At 33.9% G+C, this 22228-nt stretch overlaps 1 protein-coding gene across 4 annotated transcripts in view; it reads right to left on the reverse strand.

Annotated features, from left to right (window-relative positions):
* Positions 1-22228, reverse strand: part of LOC409611 (disintegrin and metalloproteinase domain-containing protein 10) — a 134399-nt gene that overhangs the window by 13520 nt on the left and 98651 nt on the right. For all 4 annotated transcript variants that reach the window (XM_006563614.3, XM_006563615.3, XM_006563613.3 and 1 more), the window contains exon 2: positions 18-278. In XM_006563614.3, coding sequence (XP_006563677.1) covers positions 18-278 — 261 coding nt within the window. The remainder of the gene's footprint in view (positions 1-17; positions 279-22228) is intronic.

Consider the following 22228-nt stretch of genomic DNA (forward strand, 5'->3'; position numbering starts at 1 on the left):
AAGATGATCGAACTTACCGACTAAGTGGCCCTGGTAAATATGGGACGTATCGAGGTCTTCCGTTTGACCGGACGGCCCTTCGATAATTAAATTATTGCTAAAGGTGGCCAGATCCCGCTTCAACCGAATGTGGAAGTCCCTTCCGTGCGAGCGAAACTTCAGAGTCACGGAATTGTCGCGGGTAACCGACCTCTTGGCCCTCAAGTGACCTCGGTGGACCTCTTCGGTTGGATAAGAGAGTGGTTCGTAGTGGCGGATATATTCGTTCAAACGGCGAGCTGTAACAGTAAAAGTGAACAGACAATGGTTCAAAGTGGTCTTTGATCATTCTTAAACGATAGTTTTTAACGCGTTCGTCGCAAGTAACCGGGTGGAATTACGCGACTCGGTGGATTTTATTTCTTTGCATTCGAAACTTTCCTCGTTATGCAAATCCTCGTTTTTATCGTAGCTTTCAAGTTCTCGTAATTTTTTTTCTTCTCAAATTAGTTCCTACTTTCTTTTAACGTATTCCTAAAAGTTATTTACTCGCGATTCTAGGGATTTTTGTTGTTTCATCCTATATAGGGATAAACGCGGTTACTAGACATACTCGAGCAATTTTGGTATTCGCGCTAATTTCTCATTAGTCGTAGATCTCGTAAAAGTATAATTGGACGAAAATTCTTTTCAGTTCTCGCGGAAAATAAAGAAAATCCGGCATGTAAATGAGGACAAAAAAAAAAATACGCTCGTACGCGTTTGGGGAAAGAGATAAAAAAAAAGGATAAATTCGTTTGCCAATGAAAAAATAAGAAGTTAAACCGTGCTGGGGATTTTTGTTAAAAATTATTTGTTGATGGATACACGTTGTAACGAGACAAAATTTCCCACAATGGTTGACCTAACACTGGTGTCCCGTTCACTTTGATATCGTTCGTAATTTTCGAGAACGCAACACGAATTTACACTAGTTAGTGACTTTTCCTAGCGATCTCAGCGCCGCCTGCGCGCGACGAAAGGAAGCGACTTTACCTCGTGTAGATCCTATCTATACACATCGTTCTTTCGATTTATGCACCCATGGGAATTTGCCGTGTACTCGTCAACGCTACTAACTCTATGAACAGTTATTTTGACATTGTTATACGTTATTGCGATAATGTTATCGTTCCATGAAAAATTAATTCAAGATTATTTGTTCAAACTCGAACGTCACGAAAAACGCATAGGTTAATTTAACAACGTACGTAATGAATATTTACGATGTTTCTTTTTTTTTATTTTGGATCGATTTGTAATAGAAAATTGCAATGGGATCTATTTTCGTAATGCAACGTGCAGACAGGTGAGATATTCTAGGCGTTGAATACATATGAATACATAGAAGGTCGACGTATGCAAGACATTACAGAACGATATCAAATGCTCGATATATGTAGGTCACGTTTATAAATCGAGGAATTTTGTTCTTCGTTCGAAAATTCCCCTTTCCTCTCCCGCATCGAACGTAATTTCACGTATCTAGAACTTTATGAAAAAACGAAGGAAATTTATGGAGACTTAACTTGTATAAGATGAAAAGAAAAGTGTATAAATAACTCGCGCGTTTCCAGCGATCCCTAGACGCTGAGACCGATGATATCCCCCTCTCTCTCTCTCTCTCTCTCCCTACTCGTAGTTACACCGCGCTTATCTCTTTTTTTATCGCGGGGATAAAAATATTTCCGTGGAAACACGTTATGACAAGTGTGTCGTTCAACAAGCAATTAAACTCGACTAATATAACGGGATGGATCGTAATTAAATTTAGATTGAATTTAATTTTGACGTGAATTTAACATTACGTGCGATTAAGATTTCATGTTCAAAATAAATTCAATAATAAGGGGTGAGAAAATTATAAAATTATTTGATATCGTGCAAATGTTGAAATATATATATGTATATATATAGAATTAAATTGTACAATTGTGGATATTATCTTTCATTATATATTTATTCGTAAATTGTCCATTTATTCTCCACAAAAAATAAACAAATATTCTTGCATCAAATAAATTAACTATTATGCTTGTTTTATGTTCGCATTTTTATTCGAGAATCGTTCGATTCGAAAATGAATCTCGTTCGGAATTTAATTAAAAGAAAAAAACGACGAAGATTTTACGCGTGAAATAGTTTCTCGCACTTGAAGGAACTCGATCTAATCCTGAAAACCCGGTCAGTTGTTGTTCCACTTCGTTGCTTAACAAGTGCAAAGCTGATTGTTAATCCAATGTATGGAGGCAAACGGGAGCGAAAGTGGACGGGAAAATAGATCCATAGGAAAGTCTGTACACCTTATATATTTTGTATTATCTCATCAAAATAAGGAACGAGGCAACGAATATTACATAGATGCGATTATAAATAAATATCGAGTGATATCAAGATTTTGAAAATATTATGAAATCGATACGGTCAATTTAATTTTATATATAAAAAAAAACAAAACAAAACACGAATTAAAATATTGTATTATGGAAGAAAAAATATATTTTTTTAAATATAAAATTGATGGAATAGGAAAACACTTTTTATCGAATTTTTATTACTTATATTATTTACCGTACGAATATTTTTATTTATTAATTTTTTTTTTTTTTTTGTTAAACGAATCGCCGTAAAGGTAAAAATATTATGTGATTAACGTTTGAAAAGCTTTTTTTTGAATTTCGAAACGGACAAATTGAATGAAGTTTTCATTTTAATTCTCCGGCGGGAAAGCGGGAACACTCGTTATACAGTTCATAATTCAACGCAAAATACACAGTTCAACTAAATGTACTTACGTACGAACGTTAAATTAAGCTGTCGTAATATCATAAATTGCGCGATATGTATATAAAATAAAAGGAGAAAAATTAATTAAAATAAAAGTATTATTTTTTATAAACGTATTATTTTCGAAAATTGAAATTGTTACTCAATTCGAAAAAAAGCATATCGATCATAAATATCCATTTTTTTTTTTAATCTTATTCAAAGCGACTATTGAAAGTCTATACAGAAAGAAACCTTTTTGAACGAATGTTCGAACTCGAAGTTGGCCAAAAATTAAACACCTGTCAGCATCCCTCGAGGGGGGGAGGGGTTAAAATAAAAGTATTATTTTTTATAAACGTATTATTTTCGAAAATTGAAATTGTTACTCAATTCGAAAAGAAGCGTATCGATCATAAATATCCATTTTTTTTTAAATCTTATTCAAAGCGACTATCGAAAGTGTATACAGAAAGAAACCTTTTTGAACGAATGTTCGAAAGTTAGCCAAAAATTAAACACCTGTCAGCATCCCTCGAGGGGGGGAGGGGTTTCAAGCGAAACGTATTCGTTTTCCACGACTCGTCGTGGAAGATGTATAATTTAAGCAATAGCCCGGTGAAAAATACCAAGTCTCGCTTGGAAACTGAACTCGCCCCTCAACGTATTATTTCTCAACGCAATTCCATCTTCCAGCACACACTTTTCACACCGGCAACATTTTCGTTGCGAACGATATCGTAAAATTCTCTGCTGCCTTAATTCGCCAGAGTTGAAAGTTTCAAGCGTCGCATTTATTTTTCTCCATCCGAAATTTTCGTTTCACTCGATGGTCATCGCTAATTACTGCGCGTAACGATGTAAATATTAATTCGCACAATTATACGTTTTTATATCTTTCTCGTTTAAACGTCGGAACGAAGAATTTAAAGGGGATGAAAAAAAAGAAAGAAGAAACGATAGTTCGAATTAAAAATAAATACAGCTAGGAGGAGAGAGAAAAATTCGATGGAGCAGGAATTTTTATCGTATCTCCACAACGTTGTTTCCGTTGTGCTCGGATGTATACGATCCTGAAACGTTGAAATAAAAATTCTTTTCACGGAACTTTTTTTTTTTTTCGATTCTCCCTTTTGCATGCCCGTTTTTCACTTCCCTTTATATGTATATATATATATAATTTATTAACGTGAAAGAAATTTAGAAAAATGATGAATCGGAGAAAGTTATTATTTTCCTTGAAATATAATGAAATATAAAATTCGTATTAATTTTATCCTTCTTCGATATCAAAAAGTATATCGAAATCCGTAGAAGTCAATGTAATTGCACTTCCCCTCTTCATTTCACTTTTTTTTTCTTACAGAAACGATCGACGCGCGATAAAATTTTCTGACATTGGTGGAAAAAATTGAAAGTCACGACTTCACGTTTCTCAATCCCATCTCTTTCAGCATATTGCTATCTCCACCCCCTGCGTTCCTATCCGTTTGTTGTATGTATGGAATAAGCTAGGAATAAAAATTAGTCTCCCACGAATTTAACATTTCCTTCCGTTCATCTCTACTTTAACGACGAATCGAGTTCGAATCGCTGGAAAAAGATGGACGGCGCTGGATCGAGGGCGAAAGAATCGAGGCAAATGGGTCAGCATCACGTCAGCATTGCGAATCGTGGATAGCCAATTTTGAATTAAAAAGAATGTAATTCGTAAATTTCCCTGATGCTTCGACTGCTGATGATTCGAAAACACCTGTCGAATTTTCATCCTCGTTTAAATCATCTCTGAACTCTGGAAGAGCTCGATCGTGTTTCTCGAAATATCTCTGACCGAGAGAAACGTGATTAAAAACATGATATGGTTTCGAAACTTTAAAATATCCGATCTGGAATAAATCGAGAGAAAATTTCGTCTCGATTTATAGAAAGGATAATTTGCAATCGATTATATAAAACTTAACCAATTAGCGAACACGTATATACAATGCTATAAATATATCGATCTTCGGAGCTCGCAATAATCGCGTGGGAATTCTTGGCGCGAGGACAAAGCGCGAGGCGCGAATTATCCACGTCCTTCCTTCATCGGATCTCCGGAGGAGCATTCATCGAATTTTATCCTTCCATCCCAGTCGGTCAAATTGCTGTCTGGCATCGATCTATTGACTCTTTACGCCTCCCCTCCCCTTCGAGAGGAGCCAGTTTCCGGTAAGCTGTCTGTCCATCCGCAGGAAGCCTATCGTTGAACGTAAACTCGTCACGGGCCGACGGATTCCGTTTCCACGCTTTATGAAACGCGTACGCGATGGACACATGCCGCGTTTCGCGATCAATCTTATCTGGGCGCATGCGCGTTCTATATATCTATAGGAATAAAAATAAGACGGGAGAAAAAGCGGCGGGCGGGGAGAGGGAAGGAGAAGAGGAAGGAGGTGGGGGAAAGAGAGAGAGAGAGGAGAAGGAGAAGGGGAAGGGGAAGGAGATTATGGAAGCGCGGAAAGTTGTATCGGGGACAATGGGAATAAATCATCGGCGTGTGTCAATTTTATAATGGAAAGGAAACGTTAACGCGTTCTATATTATCCTGCTTGGATAATATAAGGATGAATAATTTGAAATAACGGGTCGTTTCTCATCATCCCTGTTGATAAGATTCGAAGGAAGAATATTCGTGCGAATGAACGACAGTAAATTATTATTCTACGAATACTTGGAATAATTTCGTATGCGCGTAACGAAAGATGCTTTCTGTTTTATATATATATATATATAAACTATACAGGTATGGTATACAGAAACTTGGAGAACAAGTTGCACAACACCGAATTACACCGTCGTTATACGTATAAATTTTGTATATATAAATTTTGTATGTCAACGCGATATATAAAAGTTTGGCGAAACGTTGGAAATTCGACAAATTATCGATCATTCTATGTAAATATTTAAACGCGTTTGATCACTTCGTGCTTTCGTATCTGATAATATCCAAGATGAAATATCCGCAACGAAAATATAATACGCGTTTAACGCCTTTTATTTATCTAGTTGTTAAAAAAACTTTGCTATTCGAGGAAAGCTTTTGCTTGTCGTTGTTCGAAAATTGTCGATATAAATTTATATAAAAATCTTCTCGCAAGTTTTGTGTATGTACCCAAGGATGCTCTACGTTTTCAAGATGGCGCGATTTTATATACTTTTCACTTACACCGTCCCAAGTCGAGCCCTTTCTTTGAAATTAACGTCGTTGTTTACCGAAGTTCGCCCGAGGGAGAAGCGAGAAGGATTTACCACTCGAGATGGTGAAAATAGACTTGTACACGTTCGATCCTTCCCGAGAGAGAAGGAAATCTTCTACCGTCTTCTTTTCTTTTCTCTAATTGTAAATTATAATACGAGCCGGAAGGGAGTCGTCGAATTTTACAAAAATAGAAGACGAAAGTAACAATTTTCGAGAAATTTTCGAACCACGAACGTTACGTCACGATTATATATAATACGAACATAATAGCCAAGAAAGAACGTTCGATCGATTCTTTTCTTCCAAGTGCATGCGCGCACAATTTCCTAATCAATTTTCTCGAGAAATTTCCTATATCGAAAATTTTCGTTCCACATTTTCGATTTAGTTTTACATCATGATGACGTTACCCTCTGACAAGCACATGGAACTTTCATATATTCGATAAATGATCGAAAAAATTCGTTGTATAACATTTAAATAAATGTGTATTTGAGGATACTTTTTCTAGTAACTTTTTTTTAGAGTGATATGCTTGAAAACAATTTCTCCGATGAACGGATAAATATATCGTGTCAAAAAAATCAATTTCATCGCCACTATAACATTATTTTCACTTTCGATAAACGAATTGGTACGACATCTGCACAAATTCAACAGACTGATTTTTCATTTTACCATCCTCTAATCACTAAATAAAAAGTTTTTAAAAAATTTTTTAAATATCGACAAAAGATTTCTCATTACTCAAGCGTGTAATATAAAAACACATATTCGCAACATTTTCTATCCATTGCTTTTCTTTTACTGTTTTATTTACGGATAGTTAAAATTTTTTATACCGCATGAAATACTGTTCACCGGTCTGGAAAGAAGTCTGGCGGGATGGCACAGGGATCGCCTATCCCCACTTCACACGCTTTGTTGACAAACCTGACACCACACAGTAATAAAAGAAGCTATAATTTGAACACTCAAAATCGTAAAATTATTTTCCTTTGTTGCGTTAGGATAATTATCGAAGACTGAAGAAGCCGAAATATTTCGAAAACATATCTGTAATATCTCTACTTTATTCGTATATAATTATTATTTTAATTATTCGATTACGAAATTATATTTATAAATTAAATTATCGCTACGAATCGTAATTAGTCTACGTATATTATGAGAAATTCGGATTCCGGATAAATAAATGCACAAAACACTTTCCTTTATATATAATATGTTTGTATCCATTGTTTACTGTTGGAAAGAAGTCTCGCGGGACGGCAGAAGGGCAAGAGAGATCCTTCGCTAAGACCATTTATCCCCACTTCAGACGCTTTATTGGCACTCCTGACCACAATACACCGCGCTACACAGTAGAAAAGCTATAACTTGAACATCCAAAATCATGTAAAAATTATTTTCATTTATTAAGTTTTGTATACATTTTATAATTACATTTATAAATTAAACTATCGTTACTAATCGTAATTGGCCTTAAACATATTGCGACAAGTAAATTTTTATATTATATCTATACATTAGAATTCTTAGAATACGTAAAATAAACGTTTCCTTCCAAATTAACCAATCAGATCAATCTTCCCCGAGACTTCTTTCCACTTTTTACCAATGAACATTTATCAAACAAGAATTAGAATCTCGTTAATATCCTGGAATATAATATAATTTCTCTGATCTCACGTGTTGGTCATTTCTACCATTCGTTCGGATTTCGAATAAACACACGTCTCTTCCCTTCTGCAAAAATTGGTGTCTCGCGAGGAAGATTGGCTCCCGTATTTTACCGGATAAGAAAAGATTTGGGATAAAAGCCAGCAGCTTGTAAACAACGATCCATACGATGTACTTAAACGCGTGCACGCGAAAAACAGGGGTTCTTACGTGCGTTAGCAAGAGTTTCGAGAGATATCACACGATTTACATCCGTCGTTGTAAATACGCGTGGTAAACGGTTGCATTTAGCGGAGGGAAGAGTCGAGTGAGGCTGCCTCTCGCGCCTCTCCGTTCTCTCCCCCCCTCCTCTCTCTACTCCTCCCCCCTCTTCGGCCCTATGATCGAATTTCTTTAAATGAGTAGCGCGGCGAGAAATTATTATTATCGATTCGGCAAGTTAGCCGGGAGGAGAGCGACGATAACGATGGAGAGGAGGAATCAATTGACCCAGTTCCACGCGCTGGCCCTGCCTGTTGGCCAACCACCATCATCTAATTTAACTATTTAGCCGACCCTCCCTCTCTCCCCCCCGTCCCCGTGTCCGCCTTCCAACTCTGAAACTCGAGACCCGTTATTTCAAATTTTACTACTTGCTCCACGCATTAAGGTGTGATAAGTCTCTTTCAAGGTGCGAGAAGTTTCTTTGGGGGGAGAAATGGTTAAACGCTCGAGAGTACGTGCGGAATAATGTACGAGGCGTTATTTATCGAGGCCAGTGATGGGGAAAATAATTAATAGTCCCGATAGTTACCCACGAATGAAATTACCTCGATGATTTATCGTTGGAAACATGCGGATCAACTACCGTAACTACCGATAAATGTTATTCAAACATTTCGATGATAATAATTTACTTACCGAATCTAAATCTATTCGAAATTTTTAATTCGATTTTTTTTTTTAAATCGAATTTCCGTTTCTTCTCCCGGAAGAAAAGAGATTCAAACGCTTTCGATATTTGTTCGATCCTCGTATTTATTTTAATAATATCGGTATATGGATACGATAAATTGTTTGATAGGCTTTGCGTTGTATCTCGTAAAAATTTTTCCCCGATATTTCTCGTTCACAAACAAAGATTCTCGCGGGTAACGTATTAATAATGGTAGTATTGGTCATATTAAAATCACGTCACCACTGATTTATGCGGATCGCGGCCAATAGAACGTGGAATGGTCATTTGTAGCGACGGTCGGTGAGCAACCTATAAATCTTAAATCGCATTGCTCACTGCCCCTCGTACAACACGTCACGTCGAAATTTCGCGATTTCTAATCGATGTTACGAGTAAGGAAAGACTTTTGATTTTGTAATATATATATATATATATATATACACGTTTCCTGTTTGATCATTAATCACGTCGCACGTATTTTTCCTCGAGGAACGAACGTTTCCTTGATTTTTTTCAAACTTTTCACTCCGGCAAAGCTGTTGAAAAGAAGAATTAAGAAACATCAGATATAAAGGATAAATTAATCCGAGATAAAAATCTGATAACGATCTTTTCGTTTCGAGAATCGACGTTTCGCAGGAAAAGGAAAAAGATGGAATTGATAACAATTTGATATATCAGCTCGTTCTTATTGTTTTTTTTTATTTTTAATTTATTATAAATATATTTTATTTTTAATTATTTATAATTTTCTTCTATATCGAAGAATTGAAAAGATCCAACGAATAATTAATAATAATAATTTCGAAAAGATTAATTCTAATTTAATTAATTTCTTTTCAATTACGAGATTAATTGTAAGAAGTCGTTCGACGGAAAGAGGTTTTTTTTTCACAAAAATTCGAAATTGCAACGTTTCGTTTTTAATTGCCGCGTTTAATCTCCGTAGAAATGGAACGAATGGCCAATCGCGCGGCTGGCTTTCGAGAAATCGATCGAGCCTCCACGATGATGGATACGCGGATGGATCTGGGATCTCGAATCCAATCGAGATTTTCGATTATGCTCTTTGTTCGAGTTTAAAATTATGTATTCACGAGCGTCGAGAATGGTTGGAGAGAAATTTCCCGATGGGTCGAGTGATTAAATAATAAATCGGGACAATCGTTTATTCGAAAAAGTTCTCTTTTAAGTTCTCTCTCTAAAAGAAGAAATCCTTTTTTAAAATTTCCTTCTAGGAATCCTTCTAAGAGTTAACACGAAGATCCACTTTAAAAATAATACAAGCGCTCGAGTTTCCAACGAATTTTTTCGCAAACCGATTTAAATTCGAGGCGCAACGCTTCTCTCCAATGCCTCTGATCATTGCATATATCGCTTGAGACGAATCTTTCTTTTCCAAATTGTTGAATTCATAGCAATTATTTTTCTTTTTTTCTTTTCAATCGAACAACGAGCTGCGGAAATCGTATTTATCTCTCTCATCTTCGAAGATACAACCGTTTTAATAACGCGCTATTTTAAAGATTCTAAAATTTCCATTTCTTTGGACGACCGTATAGCGTATGAACCGCTTGTCGTCCAGAAACCAACCAAACACGAAGTCAAAGAGCAATCTTTCCCGCTTGCAACGAGCTGCGAAAATCGTATTTACCTCTCTCATCTTCGAAGATACGAGCCGTTTTAATAACGCATTATTTTAAAGATTCTAAAATTTCCACTTCTTTGGACGACCGTATAACGTATGAATCGCTTGTCGCTATTTTAAAGATTCTAAAATTTCCACTTCTTTGAATTTACAACAATTTATCTCGCGCGAAACGCGAGGAATTATACTCGAATACTCGAACGTATTCGAAACGTCGGACAGGGGCGCGAGATTTAGCGGCGCACGTTCCACGCGTTTCGAGCGTTTAAGCTGTTAATCGTGGAGCAGGGGAGGGGAGGGGCAAGGGCATTAGCCGAGGACGCTTCGATCTCTAGTCACATCTTACGGGAAGGGAGGGAAGGGGAGAGAGTGTCTACGCGTTGAAGGCTTAAGAGAATTTCTGAGGGGGGTAATGAGATTTTAGGAGGTTAGCTCGTGCATTCGATGCAGGAAGGGAGGCGATGCGAAGACAAATTTACTTTCTTAGTCTTCGAGGGGAATACTCGACTCGGATATTTGGGTATATTCGTTATATTTAAAAATTTTCGTTACTTTTTATCTTTTGGAAAAGGAAAGATCGAAGGCTTATTTTTATTTTAAAGTCTTTTGAAAAAGAAAAGCATCAGGAATAAAATAAGAGTTGAAGAAAATTTGATGAAGTCATTCTATCGTTCTGAATATAAGTATAGAGAAAGAAAAGTGCAAGCGTCAAAATTTATTATATTTATTAAATTTATTTTTCATTATTTTTAGGACCTTCTTTGAAAAGAAAAAAAAATATTGCGACCAGGAATAAAAATAAATGTTTCCAAAATTTCAAAATTATTTTGAAGAAAATGAACAATAAATAAGAGAAAGGAAGATGTGAGCCTTCAGTATTTATTATATTTAAAAATCTGCCTTTGAAAAAAAAAGAAAGAGAGAGAAAGAAAGAAACATTTCGATCAGAAATAAAATGTTTTCAAAATTCCAAAATTATTTTGAAGAAGACGAACAATAAGTAAGAGAAAGGAAGATGTGAGTTCAGTATTTATTACATTTAAAAATCTGCCTTTGAAAAGAAAGAAAGAGAGAGAAAGAAAGAAACACTTCAATCAGGAATAAAATGTTTTCAAAATTCCAAAATTATTTTGAAGAAGACAAACAATAAATAAGAGAAAGGAAGATGTGAGTTCAGTATTTATTACATTTAAAAATCTATCTTTGTAAAGAGAGAAAGAGAGAGAAATACTTTGATAAGAATAAAATAAATGTTTCCAAAATTTTAAAATTATTTTGAAGAAAATGAACAATAAATAAGAGAAAGGAAGATGTGAGCCTTCAGTATTTATTACATTTAAAAATCTGCCTTTGAAAAGAAAGAAAGAGAAAGAAAGAAAGAAACACTTCGATCAGGAATAAAATGTTTTCAAAATTCCAAAATTATTTTGAAGAAGACGAACAATAAGTAAGAGAAAGGAAGATGTGAACCTTCAGTATTTATTATATTTAAAAATCTGCCTTTGAAAAGAAAGAAAGAGAAAGAAAGAAAGAAACACTTCGATTAGGAATAAAATGTTTCCAAAATTCCAGAATTATTTTGAAGAAGACGAAATCACTCCTATTATTACTCCTATTATTACATGAACACAACAAGTATATAGAAAGGAAGCCTTCACTATTTATTACATATAAAAATCTATCTTTGAAAAGAAAGAGAGAGAAAGAAAGAAAGAAACACTTCGATCAGAAATAAAATGTTTCCAAAATTCCAGAATTATTTTGAAGAAGACGAACTCACTCCTATTATTACGTGAATACAATAAACATGAAGAAAGGAAGCCTTTAATATTTATTACAATTAAAAATCTATTTTTGAAGAGAGAGAAAGAGAGAGAGAACAAAAAAAAATAATCGGAATTTCCAAAATTTGCAGAATTGAATTCAATGAGAAGACTCCCGAAACGGAATCATTTCCGCAACATAAGCGAACATAAGTAGGGGAGAAAGGGAGTGGAAGTGGAAGGCGTGGACGCGTCATTAATCATCCGAACGGGAAAGTAAGCAATCCAAGTTTACGTCGCGAGGAGAGGAAACGTTTCCCCCCTCCCCGTTGATAGAAATCCGGAATCCAATCTGGAAGCGGAACGATTAACTCTATTTACCCGAGTGAATGCGCGACAACACGGTTGGAGGAACGAACGGTTCGCGTAGCCGCATTCATCGCGTGTTGTTCAACCCATCAATCGCTCGTATCCCTTCCGCGAATAATATCGACACACGCGCGCCAACGAAACGATATTATTTATTATTCCACTCGTCCGATTTAACTCGATAAGTGTCCCTTGTTGTCCCCCCTCTCTCGAAACAGTTTTAAACCGTTCCTCTCTCTCTCTCTCTCGTTCGACGTAAACTCGGAGCACGAGAAGGAGAAGGAGAAAATTAATCGATATCGCCGCTCCTTTTCCCGCTATTCTTCAACTCGGTTTCGTCTCGTTCGGTAAAACAGAGAAACTAGAAACTTCTCGCTCCCGAAAGAAGCCCATTGGTTGTTTAAACGCGAGATAAGGAATGATCTCGCTTTCGCGACGCGTTGCGTAAGTAAGTAAGAGAGATGGAGGAATCCGTGGACGGAACAAGGACGGAATTAGGGGGTAATCTCGCAATCGTCTCGAACGGTCGTCGCAAGAGCAATTGGCCCGGTTCAAAGCCAATTGAGAAGGAAGTCTCGCCGTGCCGTTTTGGGTCAGTGTGTCGCGAAGATTGCTACGCTCCTGTATGTACGTAATATCTCGATCTTCATTTCCTCCTCCCCCACGGTTTTTCGACCGATGAAAATATGCGTTGCGCGTCCTTTCTTTATTTATTATTTTTTTTAATATAATAAGCGTGTTAAAATAGCTTGAATATTCGTACGTATTTTTTTTAATTATTCGAACGAATGTTTAACGCGATATTTTTTATTTGAAATAAAGGAAATTAACGAGCGTTTTTTTTTTTAACGTGATATACTTGAAAATTTACAAGAGTGAAGTTAACTTGGATGATTTATCTTTCGAGGCGTAATAATAATTAATTGTAATGGGAGACGGTCGAGGTTATACGAGGATCGATTATAACAGCTATATGGATATAAAGGTTATTCGAGAATTTTAATAAGCGAGCTTGCTTGAAGTAATTTTATTCGAAAATTTTTATCTTCATCAACTAGAACAATCGTATTATTTCTTTATTTTTGGAAATAACGAACGGAAACTCGATACAATTTTATTCATTTTATTCTTCTTACATTCATGAATAATAATTCAATTTGTCCCAATATTAATAAAATTCTAATCCTTTTCTTATCGCTGTATTTATATTCAAATTATTAAATTTATTAAATTTGGAATCTCGGACGGGTCATTGACGAAAAAATAAATATTAATATTCTCCAACTAAAATAATTTGTGTATTCTCCTCACTCGTTCCACTTCTTTCATTTATAAATACTTGAATCAATTTGTTCCAATATTGATAAAATTCTAAAAATTTAATTCTAAAAAGATTAATAAAATTCTAGTCTTTTCTTATCGCTATATTCATATCCAATAAATTTGGAATCTCGATCACTGGCGAAAAAAATAAACATTAATATTTTCCAACTAAAACTTTGAACGATCCAATAATTTTAATAAAATTCTAATCTTTTTCTTAACTCGCTATATTCGATCCAAATATTCAGATTCAATAAATTGGCGAAAAAAATAAATATTAATAATTAAAAATTTTTCAACTAAAACAATCGTGTACTTTCTTTATTCGATTCTTCTTTCATCCATAAATACTTGAATCAATTTTTAATAAAATTCTAATTCTTTTCTTAACTCGTTATATTCGATCCAAATATTCATATTCAATAAATTTGAAATCTCGATACGATCATCATTGATCATTGGCGAAAAAAATAAACATTAATATTTTCCAATTAAAACTTTAAAATTCAATTCGATCCAATATTAATAAAATTCTAATTCTTTTCTTAACTCGCTATATTCGATCCAAATGTTCAGATTCAAAAAAAATTTGGAATCTCGATCACGGACGAATTATTGGCGAAAAAAATAAACATTAATAATTAATAATTTTTCAATTAAAATAATCGTGTTTTAAACAAACTTTCTTTATTCAATTCTTCTTTCATCCATAAATACTTGAATCAATTTTTAATAAAATTTTAATTCTTTCCTTAACTCGTTAATATTTGATCCAAATATTCAAATTCGATAAATTTGGAATCTCGACGTAGATGAATCGTTGGCGAAAAAATGATACATAATATAACATAATAATACTTTCTAAAATACTGACATAACAATTTTTATTTTCTAAATAAGAACGGAACCTCGTTCCGTTATATTTAGAATCCATAATCGCAACGATTCAATTTGGCCGAAAATAAATTTTTTAAAACGTAATAATAATAATTGTAATTGGCAAACGAGATGATAGATAGAAAAACGGATATTCGATTATAAAAGCAGCGATTGAATGCTGTTCGAGCATTTTAATAAGTAATTACTTAAACTAATTTTATTCGAAAATTTTAACCACAATTACTTTTTCAACTCTCTTTCTAATTAATAAAGAATCTCTTTATTCAATCCTCCTTCCATCCGTAAATATTTATATAACACGCGTTCAAGTATTCTGTTCAATTTGCTCGAAAATATAATAAAATTCCAATCCTTTCCTTAACTCTAACTATTCATTCATATCCTGAATAAATTTAGAATCTCTCTACGAACGAATCGTATTTATCTGATCAATGCAAATATATTTCCATTTGCTCGAAAATTAATAAAAATTCTAATCCTTTCGTTAATTCCATCCATATATTTTCGATCCAATCCTTATATTATGAGCCAGAAATAAACAAAATTTGGGCAAAATTTAATAGAATTTAAAAAGTTAATAATACAAAAATTACTTCGATAATAAAAAAAATGTAACAACAATCGAATCGATTAATAAAAAGCTATTAAAACACTATTCGATCCAATCCTTAATCCCTAATTTATGAGCCAGAAATAAACATAATATTTCCTAACTAAAATTTGAACAAAATTTAAAAGTTTAGAATTTAAAAAATTAATAATATAAAAAGTTACTTCGATAATACGAAAAAAACGTAATAATAATCGGAAATAATCGTAATAAGAAACGTATGAGAATCGATTAATAAATTAATAAAAAGCTATTAAAACACTATTCGATCCAATCCTTATACAAATTTATGACTCAGAAATACGTTAGCAAAGAAATAAACATAATATTTCTCAATCAAAAATTAGCCAAAATTTAATAATTTAGAATTTAAAAATTTAATAATACAAAAAGTTATTTCGATAACACATAACAACAATTGGATCGATTAATAAAAAGCTATTAAAACACTATTCGATCCAATCCTTATACGAATTTATATAAATACATTGGCAAAGAGATAAACATAACATTTACTAACCAAAAATTAGCCAAAATTTAATAATTTAGAATTTAAAAATTTAATAATACAAAAAGTTACTTCGATAACACGTAAAAATCGGATCGATTAATAAAAAGCTATTAAAACACTATTCGATCCAATCCTTATACGAATTTGTGAGCCAGAAATAAACATAATATTTTCTAACCAAAATTTAAGCAAAATTTAATAGTTTAGAATTTAAAAAATTAATAATACAAAAAGTTACTTCGATAATACATAAAAATCGGATCGATTAACAAAAAACTATTAAAACACTATTCGATCCAATCCTTATACGAATTTATGACTCAGAAATACAAGAAATAAACATAACATTTACCATCCAAAAATTAGAATTTAAAAATTTAATAATACAAAAAGTAAAAAACGTAACAAAAATCGGATCGATTAATAAAAATCTATTAAAACGCTATTCCACCATTTTTATCAACAAATAAAATTTTATTTCCAGAATTTTTAATTCACACTCACTTCTCGAACGCCGTAAGAGTAATCCCAAAGAGAGCGCGGAACGGTTGGGGAACGAACCGAGGAGGGGAGGGAGGAAGCCTCTCGAACGATGGGAATGTTTAAGGAAACACGGGCGGGCGGGCGAGGAGTTACGGCGCGGGGTTTGACGGAGGCGATATCGCATTCTCGATGTCGGATTATCGTCGTAATTTTGCTAATCGAACAGAGTTTCGATCCGACTTTGATCCGGGCGGAAGAGGCTTGCGCGCCGGAGGATTTATACATACCTTGCCGTGACATTAAGCGCCGAGTATACACAGAGGGGCGGGGGGGGATTGATAACCTATATCCGGAAACGTGATTTACCTTGTTTCAAGATGTTCCCCCGACACGCGTCATCCCATCCACTCGCTTTCGTATCCGTTTTATAAAATTAAGGTAAAAATTTTTACTCCCCAATTTGCCTCCCAAAAGCCTCTTTTCTTTGAAATTTTTCAGAAAATTCATCAGAAATCCGTGCGATATGGGATATTAGAAAATTAAAATAAAGATTTCGATCGCAGAAATGTCAGATATTTATTAAGAGAGAAAAGAAGAAATAGTAATAATAATGATACTAATAATAAAAAAGGGAGAAGAGAAAGAATTTAATTTTTAAACGCGAGTGGTTATTTCGCCCGGGCTTTTCAATTACTGTCGTAGAAAAGAGGGGGAGGGGGCCGAATCGTAAAAAGTTTTTAAGTACTTTTTCCACGAGGCACGGCGGAGCTGCATTCATAAGGCGCAGCAACTCTGAAGTGCGGGAAGGAAGCCGTTGGCTACGAGTGAAAGAGAGAGGGGGAGGGGGGAGAGGGAAGCGAAACGCTCCACGAATTTTCTCGCAATCGAGAAAACTTTCTTCGACGTTTCCCCTTTAATTAATTTAATTGACAGAATAGCCAGTGTGTTTACCTGTTTTTGAACAACTCGAGAAACGGAATCAAAAAAGATGCGCGTTTTTCTTTTTTTTTTTTTTATCTAGCGATCGAAAAAGCTTGTCGCTTAAATCGGTGTACACGATGTAACGTGACGAATATATATATTCGTTTTAATTTTTTTCCTACTCGAACTTTACCATCCTAAACCAGTTATATCTTTAATCTTGTTTAAGAAGTTTCTTGTTCGAGGAGAGAAAAAAAAAATGTGATGTCGCTCGAGCGTATATAACGTATATCTTTTATTTTAAAAATAAATTACATACACGCGCGAATCGAAACGTAATCGCGCAGTGTTTGCCAAATCATACCAAAATTAAATTATCTTTGATATACATATATATATATATTTTGCGTTTTAATTTTTTCAAACTTTAATATCCTAAACAAGTTAAACCTTTAATCTTGTTTAAGATTCGAAAAAAAAAATAAGTTGCTCGAGCGTATAACGTATATCTTTTATTTTAAAAATAAACGTAAATTATATATACGCGCGAATCGAAACGTAATCGCGCAGTTGCCACTTTATCCAAGCAATCGTGCACAGTGTTTGCCGAATTAACCGTAGTAAAATTAAATTATCTTATATATATATATTTTGCGTTTTAATTTTTTCAAACTTTAGTATCCTAAACAAGTTAAATTTTTAATCTTGTTTCGAGAAAAAAAATAAGATGTCGCTCGAGCGTATACATATCTTTTATTTTATTTTAAAAGTGAACGTAAATTACGCGCGAATTGAACGTGATCGCGCAGTTGCCACTTTATCCAAGCAATCGCGCACAGTGTTTGCCAAATTAACCGTACCAAAATTAAATTGTCTTTGATATATATATATTTTTAATTTTTTCAAACTTTAGTATCCTAAATAAGTTAAATTTTTAATCTTGTTTCGAGAAAAAATAAGATGTCGCTCAAGAGTATATATATCTTTTATTTTATTTTAAAAATAAACGTAAATTATATATACGGGCGAATCGAAACGTAATCGCGCAGTTGCCACTTTATCCAAGCAATCGCGCACAGTGTTTGCCGAATTAACCGTACCAAAATTAAATTGTCTTTGATATATATATATATTTTTAATTTTTTCAAACTTTAATATCCTAACAAATTAAATCTTTAATCTTGTTTAAGACTCGAAAAAAAAAATAAATTGCTCGAGCATATCTTTTATTTTAAAAATAAATTACATATACGCGCGAATCGAAACGTAATCGCGGAGTTGCCACTTTATCCAAGCAATCGCACAGTGTTTGCCGAATTAACCGTACCAAAATTAAATTGTCTTACATATACGTATTTTGCGTTTTAATTTTTTCAAACTTTAATATCCTAAACAAGTTAAATCTTTAATCTTGTTTCGAGAAAAAAAAATAAGATGTCAAGAGTATATATATCTTTTATTTTATTTTAAAAATAAACGTAAATTACATATGCGGGCGAATCGAACGTAATCGCGCAGTTGCCACTTTATCCAAGCAATCGCGCAGTGTTTGCCGAATTAACTGTACCAAAATTAAATTATCTTACATATATATTTTGCGTTTTAATTTTTTCAAACTTTAGTATGCTAAACGAGTTACCTTTAATCTTGTTTAAGGTTCGAGAAAAAACAAAAAATATCGTATCTTTTATTTTAAAAATAAACGTCGATAAACGTAAGTTACACGTACGCGGGTTTAGAATCGAAACGTAATCTCGCGCAGTTGCCACTTTATCCAAGCAATCGAGCACGGTGTTTGCCAAATTAACCATGCCAGAATTAAATTGCTTCGATATTTGAATAATCTATTTGATCAAGCTGTCCTACCCTATGCGAGCCCACCAATCCTCGTCAATGTATAATCACCGTTGGCGAGATGTTTTGCGAAATCTTGATTAATACAATCGGTCGAGGATCGCCGTGCTAAGCTGCGTCGCATGATCAGGTTATACGTATCAGGATACTTAAGCCTCTGACGGTGTAATTACATTTTCTCGCTAGATTAGGCTCAGTTTCCGGAGGAAGACGACGCGTATTTAAACGGATAAGATCGACGTTCGTATTATATAAACAAACATATATATATAACATTTGTTATAAATAAATAAAAAAATTACGAATGTGTTTTTTACATTACATTGCTCGAATGATAAAAAGATCATTTATCGACGTGTCGAAAATTTTTTATTCGAAAGAAGAATGGAAGATCAGGTTTGTTGAATTCTAGAAAATTTGTGCAGATGTGTGCATCAAATGAAAATAATAATATTTGTTAAGAACAGAGTCGAGCATTGAAAAAGTAACTGAGATTAAAGAATAAAGTTACTTTAAACGATTATTTATTAAAATAATCGCTTCTTTGTGTAATCTCGGCCGTTTCCCATTACAATTATTTCCGAGTGTAATTGAGAATAAATTGTCGAAATAACTTTATTCGTAACTTCAATTATTAAGTTTTCCCTATCACTAAGTATTTCTAAAGCTATAAGCTTTTTTCTCTTTCAATAAAAAAAAAAGTGTTCGATCCTCGATCTTGAACAAACAAATTTTTCTATTGAAAGCTTCCATCGGTAAAATTTAATAATTGAAATTAATCGAATAAAAAATTAATTTAATAATAATATTGTAATTGTCAAACGAGATTATACGAGAAGCGAATCGACCATAAAAGATTAGAAATAAATATTATTTTAACAAGTAATTTACTTAAAGTAACTTCTTGTTCCAAATTTTTAATTTTTTCAAAAGCTCAATTTCCATACAATTTCACTTCGAAAATTATTCACACAATAACTCTTCGTATGCATTTCCTATCACGAATGAGATCCGTTATTAATTTTTCGCTTTAATAAAATTCTTAATAAAATTACTTTTTCGTTTATTTCCTTGTACGAAATTTGTCGATCGATTCGGGTTGTCGAGCGAAGTACAAACGCAGCGTGCATAAAAATAAACGAGAGAATCCGTAGCGTCTTGCATGGTCGTCGATCGTTGGAGGCGATGGCTGGATGATGAAACGCGGCGACGTGGGACGAAGACAAGGGATGGGGAAGAGGGAGGGAGACGGGAACATTTCATCCGGCGATGCGAGACCCGGGGCAGAGAGCAAACAACAAATTTTCTACGGTCTTTCTTCGTTTTTTTCCGCTCTACTTCGCCATCGATAAATATCGCGCGACCCCTCTCCTCCCCCCCCCCCCCACTCCTGCTTCCGTTTCGCGCGGCAACGGTAAATAAGAGACGAAATTTCAAAGCAATCGAGTCGAGCTTCAATCGAGGACCTCCAATTATTAATTTCGGCTCGAAGAAATATATCGTCGCTACGGATAATATCCGGACAATTTCTTATTTTCTATCGCGAAATATAATTTTGTAAAGAAGGAAAAGAGAAAAAAAAGTTATCTCATTGTTATTTTTCATTATTTTGTGATTATATTGCATTTTAAATCTTTCGTTCTCGATCGTTTCTTTCTAATCGATATCTTTTATATATCATCTGCCAATCAGTGTTTCACGAATTCACCTCTGCTATATAATTCTCGATATATACGTATAAATACCTATAATGTAAAATTGTTTTAAATACAAAATCATTTACGCTTCATTAACTTGACGCGTAACGTATCGACCAATATATCGTAGAGCTGCGTAATCGGATTTAAAATCCGATGAATTCATTTTAGTTTCACGTTTCGATACGGAAATTTAAATTATAATCTATCCTCCTATCGTACAAATATGTTATTAATTCGATCACTTGTTGATATTTAATTATAGAATATACAAAAAAAAAAAAATTTCTCTTGTACGTTTGTAAATTTTCAATTTCAAAATCCTCCATTCAGAGAAGTTATAAAGTTGCGATTGACTTTTGAAATTCTAACGAATTTTATTCCAAGCATTTCTTTCTGCCAGCTTAACTTGTTCGAAAAACATTTAAATTTCTCAATTTCAAATTCTGGAATGGTAAGTAAGAAAAAATTGCAAATATTCAAACTTGTTCACGTGTAGTCATTTAAATAAGACGGTTTGGCTTGTAAAATGGTAATATAACCGTTCTAGTCACTTTTTCAAAGGTTGTCAGAACTGTCGAGAAAATTTGTTTCCAGTACGCACTTTATTTTAACGTTACATCCATGCTCCGTGGAGAAAAGGTGGAATAAGAAAATGGAGAGAAAATGCGGATTTATATATATATATATATATTAAATATTTGCGACATAGTATAGCATTTGAACTTTGCGATCCTTCTGTAATTAATTTGTCATAATATCCGACTCTGGACAGTCGTCAAAGCGGAATAAATAAAGCGCATAAATTCAAAATGGCGGCACATTAAAATTACTCGTACATTGTAGTCGGGGCACATAAATAATCCGTCTAAAGTTTCTTGATTAATATTCGTTTCATCAACAACGGGGACAAAATTTATTCGACTTTATTAAGCAAGAGAGAACTTCTTTGCGTAGTAATAAATGTTCGCAGAGTAGCGCGAAATATTTTGTATAAATAAATCTAGCTTTATTAAACTCAAAGAAACTGCTGTTCTTTAAAGTCGAAACATTCTCCGGGAGCCGGAATGAACAATTGAGATTCTTCGAATTCTCCCCGTTCCCCGATTAAAAAAGTACTTTTGTCATTTCTGAAACAATTTCTATTTGAGAATAAATAAATAAAACTGAAGAATAAAGATAAAGGAAATCTGTCCGATCCTATCTCGCGTGATTACAATTTATTCGAAGCGCGGCGTTGAATCGTAGAAAATGTAGTACACTATGTAAAAGACATTAAAAAGGAATTTGCCTCGAGTTCCTTAAGCTCTGGCTAAGTCAAGTTTTGAAGAAGAAACGGATCGCAGAAAAGCCAATGCATCCTATTTTCCCAAGTTTCACAACGGAGAGTTTCAATACGGGAAAAGCTTTTTGTTTCTTTTAACATCGTTTAGGATACGATAAGAGGTTATGTTCAACATGTCGACTTTTAACGATTCGTAAACTCGTAAAATCTTGCGGGAAA

Source organism: Apis mellifera, linkage group LG15 (genome assembly GCF_003254395.2).
Source record: "Apis mellifera strain DH4 linkage group LG15, Amel_HAv3.1, whole genome shotgun sequence".
Classification (NCBI taxonomy): domain Eukaryota; kingdom Metazoa; phylum Arthropoda; class Insecta; order Hymenoptera; family Apidae; genus Apis; species Apis mellifera.